At 32.6% G+C, this 6,000-nt stretch overlaps 1 protein-coding gene across 8 annotated transcripts in view; it reads right to left on the bottom strand.

Moving 5' to 3' along the window:
• Positions 1-432: 432 nt before the first annotated feature.
• The window catches only part of SCOC (short coiled-coil protein), a 48,552-nt gene continuing 42,984 nt past the window's right edge, over positions 433-6,000 (bottom strand). For 4 of the 8 annotated variants that reach the window (XM_053581919.1, XM_053581928.1, XM_053581955.1 and 1 more), the window contains 3 exons: positions 3,929-4,000; positions 3,503-3,586; positions 433-2,027 (listed from right to left, as the gene is read on the bottom strand). In XM_053581919.1, coding sequence (XP_053437894.1) covers positions 1,885-2,027; positions 3,503-3,586; positions 3,929-4,000 — 299 coding nt within the window. In that variant the 3' untranslated portion in view covers positions 433-1,884. The remainder of the gene's footprint in view (positions 2,028-3,502; positions 3,587-3,928; positions 4,001-6,000) is intronic. The other 4 variants (XM_053581936.1, XM_053581946.1, XM_053581967.1 and 1 more) reach the window with 1 other exon arrangement.

The following is a 6,000-nucleotide window of genomic DNA, read 5'->3' as shown; positions in this document are numbered from 1 at the left end:
GCCATGGTTGAAATCAGCAGAACCATTATTACCCCAAGTCAGTAATAGTGTGGAACAAAGCCTACCAGCCTACAATGCGGACTTCAGAACCACTGGCTGCGAGAGAAACTCCTGTGTTATTTACATTCTTTCTCACTGGGTCTCTTACTGTGGTACCTTAGCCTATGCTAAAAAATCTAACTTCCTTTCCCCTGGAGATCTTGGATCCTTTTCTTTCAATGCTGTGCTTTTATGTTTTTAATTAATGTATAATAGCCTATTAATATTTATATTGATAACCTGTAATATCTGTGTTAATGAAAATATTATTACCCTAAATACTAACTGGGTACTTAAGTAAGATAAGCTATTCATTCTGTGGCACTGAACAACCATGGATATACAACCTCACATATTATCCCATGTACTGAGGCAACTACATCAAAACACACACAATCTTTGAAACAGCTTTTTATTAAACAGCAAAGCAGAATTGCAACACAATATAAATGTATGTAAATAGGGTCACAAAAGGGATACAAAATGTTTGCAATGTGACTACAGCTAGCATTCATCAACTCTTATACCAATGCATAAGGTAATTCCATGATTAAAAGTAGCTCAAATCTAATAACCATAAGCTGTATTAGTGAAGCTCTTATCCTATTATAATATTTTAGCATTATTTCTGATGATTATTCCCTTACCAAATGGAATCTACAAACTAAACATTTAAATATAATTAAAGGATAACTAAAACTCTGCAAAGTGGTGAAGTTTACAGAAAATTCTAGGTAAACAAATGAGATAAAATATTCAGCAAGATTATCAATTAGTTTACATGTAAACTCTCCTATTTTATTCATAATTCTGACATTAATATACTCTTAAGGAATTTTCCAAAAGTTAATCTGGGTAAAAATAAACCTTGAGACCAATCTCTTTGTAACATTCTCTCCCAGATGTGGCTTACATAAGAGTAGTTAGGTTAAATCCACTTTCAGATGTATTTCCAAAAGATCTACTGTGTGCCAGAGATAATACAAACCTGTAGTGAAAACACTGGGTTAGCCACCACTATTTACTTTTCTACCCTATTTTTATTTTTCTACCCTATTTCTATATCTCTTCAAAATTTTCTATTTTAAACACACACATGACCAGAATTCTTATCTATTCAGATACCAAATGGGTTATTTTGTGCAAAAACAAGTTTTTAACAAACTTTCCCATGTTGACAATTCAGTTTCAAAGAAAAACCTTCATTTGTAGAGCCTCCATCTGTTATCAACTGATTTTAAGGGAAATAAGCAATCCTGTCTTAATTCTAAATATCTCAAATGACATGTCCTGGCTGAGAAAGTATCTCATTTTGGTTAAGTTCCAACAATTAAAATTCAGGTTACTCTCAGACATGATTATTAAAATTACTTTTACAATGTGAAACCATTGTTTTCATTAGGGGAAGGGAAAACAGTATGGACGAGGCAAATGGAGAAGAGGCACACGATGGTGGACAGGGTACATAAAGCTGTGCATTCAGGACATGATTTTGGTCACTTTGTCACAACATGGTGGTTATTTCTTATATATCTTACTAAGCCTATAATAAAAGACAGTGCTACACCTACAAATCAAAACAAATTCAATAAAACATTCATCTTTAAGTTTCATAAATATATGCAATTCTAGTTATAAAGTGTCTACAATACATTTGCACGTTTTCATAGACTAATACACAAACTCATAGCAGTCTCCTGTTATGCTGTTAATTTTGCCTACATCTGACATTATCTTCATAAATATTGAATGAAGCCACAAAGGTATGGGAACTTTTGGAATCTATCCAAGTTTTAAACAAAAAAGATCAGCAGCAATTCCATAAAACAGGAGGGTATCAATCCCTTACTTTCTTTTGCTTTTTGTGTCAGTTGTTTGAAAAACACTAGAAGCTGACATAAGGTTTTCTATATATTGTCCAAGAACTTGGTTTTCTGATTTTAGCTTCAGGTTTTCTTCTTTAACTGCATCTACTCTTGCAGAGAGATCTATATAAAAAATTAAAATGTCATTATCAATTAAATGATGGCAATCGTTCCATATTACAAAAGGTTTAAGATTCCATGCTTAAAAGACACAATTCAATCCTTAAGTTTAAGGATTCAGATTACTTTAGAGAAGTTAAGGTAAACAAAGTTAACTGAGTACAAATCAGTGGACAGTAATTCCTAAAAAGAGATTTCACATTAGACTAAATGTTATTCTTTGTAAAAAGCATTACTGTTTAATTCTTAAACAATTTTTTTTTAATTATAAACTGTGAATTCTGGTTCACATCTTACCAACATAAAGCCATAATGTCTTTACTAGAAAATGTTTAAGGTATACAGTAGGTTAACACAACTGAATTCATACACCTAAAAGCAACTGGTTTCCAGGTAACTGATATCAAGAATTTGAAAAGATAGATTTCTTGATGATGACATAAAAAATTTCATCTATTTTCTCATGTAACTAACATGCATTAGGTACCCTCTAGGAGCCAGGTACTATTCTAAGCAGGTGCACATGTGTGTTAAGGACATACGGGTGTGGGTCAGGAACAACCATGAAATAAACAAGTAAATACAGAGTCTGTCACACAGTGAGGAATTGATATGAAGAGAAAGCAAGGAGGGTAAGGGTCATAAAAGCAGAAGGGAAGTTGCTCTTTTCAGGATTAGCCATTTTGATAAAGGGAATCTGACCAGAGACCTAAGGGAAGTAAGAGAATGAGCCAAACATCTAAGAGAAGAAGATCTGAGCAGAGGAGAACAGCAGCAGCAAAGACCCCGAGTAGAAGAATGCTTGGCTTGGCACGCTGAAAGTACAGCAAGGAGGTCAGAGTCTGAGGTGGGAAGTGTGAGGCAGAGAATGTGACATGACTCTGAATAGTAATAGGGAAGTCACAGATGGTTATTTACTAACTCTGTATAAAATGGGAAACTGTTGGAGGGTTCTGAACGACCTGTTCACCCTGATGACAGAACCACAAACAAACAAAACTAAAAAACCCAACCACAACCTCTTAATTTCCTTGAAGACCAAAAGGTGTTTCAGTAGTAGTAAAAATTTTATGCAAGACATTTAGAAAATAAAAAAAAAAAAAAAATTCATTCTCCTTTAATCTCCAAGGCTAATACATTGTTTTTACTTTAAAACAGTCTTTATTAAGATTAACTTAGTAACACATTGCAGGGACTTAAAAGGGGATCATATACTAAATAGCATTATGTTAGACATAACGAGGGAAGGAAAAGACTGTCATTTGACTTTCTTCTGGAAGCATATTTGTTCTTTAAAACCACTAGCCAAAGCTATGGGCAGGAATGGAAACAAATACACACACGTGTATACTGAAATAGACTTTGAAGTTTGTACTTTTTAAAATTATACACCTTAAAAAACAAAAAGTAGCAACATAAATGCTTATAATTTCAATTAACTGGACGTCATGCAAGAAAACTACAAAAGGCAAGCTAACCTTCAAGTGTGTGTTGGAGTTCCAACACTTGATTAATAAGTCGTGTTTTTTCCTCCAGTTCCACCTGATTTTCAGCATCAACTGCTGTAATATAAAGGTTCAGATTTACTATTACCATTAGGTACCATATGCATAGTATAGCACTTAAAAAATCTGCAAAATTTTCTGTATGCATTCTTACTTGACTTACACAAGAGCCCTGTGAAGTTAAAAGGTATTTCTCCAAATTGCAGATGAGGACACAGAGGTAAAAATAAAATTGACTTGTCAACCCTTCACAGTTAAGAATGGAAGCTGCCTTAGATACTTTCTAAAAGTAGACAGGATATAGATAAATTAGCCCAAACCCAAACTTTCTAAATATTATTTCTCTTCTCTTTCCATTGCATCCACAAAACTAGAACAAAGAAGAAAATAAGAACATACCATCCATGTCAGCATTCATCATCTTGGATAACAAAATATTAGGCCTTGGATACAAAATCCTTTGTGAATGATCTACAATAAGAAAAAGTTAGAAACATAAGGCATTTATAGCAATAAAATATGTATGTTTTTCAAAAGGTAATGTTGTCAAATATAACCCAGCAGATTCCTTTTTATTTACTTTAATGTTTCTAAGAATAAAATAAATACTTAAATAAGAGTACATAAGGGTAAATAAGCAAAGGATACAAGTACTGGACACAAGTTTTAAACATGTAATCTTTTTGAAAGCAGTAAAATAATAAACAAAATTCATAAAAACATTTAAATCTTTTTTACTAAGTATTTTACTCTTGGAAATTTAGCGTAAGGACAATTACAAAAAAGGAGAAATTTATAGATGTAACTTCTTCACTTCAACCTTATTCACAGCACTGTCAATCAGAAACAACATAATTATCACTCAGAGTTTGGTGAATTACATTTGTAATTTCTAATGGAGTGGCTACTAAAATAACTATGATGACTATAACAACATGGAAAAATGCTTATAAAACTGTACTCACTGATGTGAATCATGTAAAATATACATAAATATGGATACAAAGAACACAGCAAAATGGAAAAAGCTCTGACATTAAGGATGATGGCAGAGATGAAGATAAAGCTTTATCAAATATTTTTTCTTGATATTATTTTACATATACTGCCAATTTTTTGTATATATAATGCAAAAGAAATAAACTAGACATCTGAAACACTAATATGGAATAAATGAAATATGTCCACTTGTCACCTCCTATAGTTAAATCAACACAGACTAATCTGGATGTAAACAAATGAGTAAACATTAATATTATTTTTTTCATATTTTTTTCAAAATATTATTTTCATAAAAGGCCTCAAAATAATTATTAGAGTACAAAATGCCTACAAAACATACTCTGTTCCATTGTTAACAATCATTTTAAACTCAACATGCTCAAATGTGCTCAAAACTTATTAAATAATGCTACCAGATGTACTGAAAACAGATTTGTTAACCAATCTCATCCACTACACTGAAGCAACCCAGAGCAGTCTTGTCAGTGTTACTCTTTCACAAGAATTTATTGACCACCTACTATACACAAGGCATTGTTATGCCCCCATATTCTAGACCAGCGGTTCTTAACCTGTGGGTCGCGACCCATAGGAATTGTATTAAAGGGCCACAGCATTAGGAAGGTTGAGAACCACTGTTCTAGACAGTGGAGACCAGACTCTGAACAAGGATGGCTATCTACAGGAAAAAGAATCACAATCAAGAGATATCCATGTACTGTACGTTCCCTCACAGCTTCATTTACACTTCAGATCCTAATGTGAACATGGAAATAAAATGTCCAGTGTACATGTACATAAACTCAAGGCATCATTTATTAGTCTAAAAAAAGAAAGATATTTAACATCCCTTACATAGCATTATTAAAGAATTAACTAAGTACAAACGATGTACAATAAACTTACTAATGCTTAATAAACTTATTCCTCGTCCTCTAGCATCATTTCACTGATCTAAGTAGCAATTAAAGTTTCTCTCCCCCTCCTCTTTTTTTTACATGGCTTTAATTCTCGGGTTCTCTGCACTTCAAAGTATATATTAGTACATCTGGGTAAATTTTAATAATCTAAAACTAGATTTAAAAATTTATTTTTAGAAAATTAATTCAAGTTACCATAGTATCTGAAGACAATACTTCAAAAATTATTTCTCTCCATTCAATCAACATGTCTCTTTATAACTGAAGAGGAAGAGTGTCAGCAGTGAAAACTTGATTTGACACTTCCCTGACGGAAGAGCCTACTCCTGGCAAGGTGCCTGTCACCCTTAGTTTTCACACCATTACATCCACCGATCCAGATAAAAGATGAATGGAGACAACCGCCAAAAGGAAAAGTGAATGATATTGAGAGTACTCAGTAACAATAAACTGTAATTTGGTTACTGTCCTGGCTAAATAATTTTTTTAAGTATTTCAAATTTTTAATATCTAATGTTTTTAAGAATACAGCTAAAACGGAATTTTTTA

Source organism: Nycticebus coucang, chromosome 1 (genome assembly GCF_027406575.1).
Source record: "Nycticebus coucang isolate mNycCou1 chromosome 1, mNycCou1.pri, whole genome shotgun sequence".
NCBI classification, from domain to species: Eukaryota; Metazoa; Chordata; class Mammalia; order Primates; family Lorisidae; genus Nycticebus; species Nycticebus coucang.
This window is presented reverse-complemented; position numbering and strand designations above follow the sequence as displayed.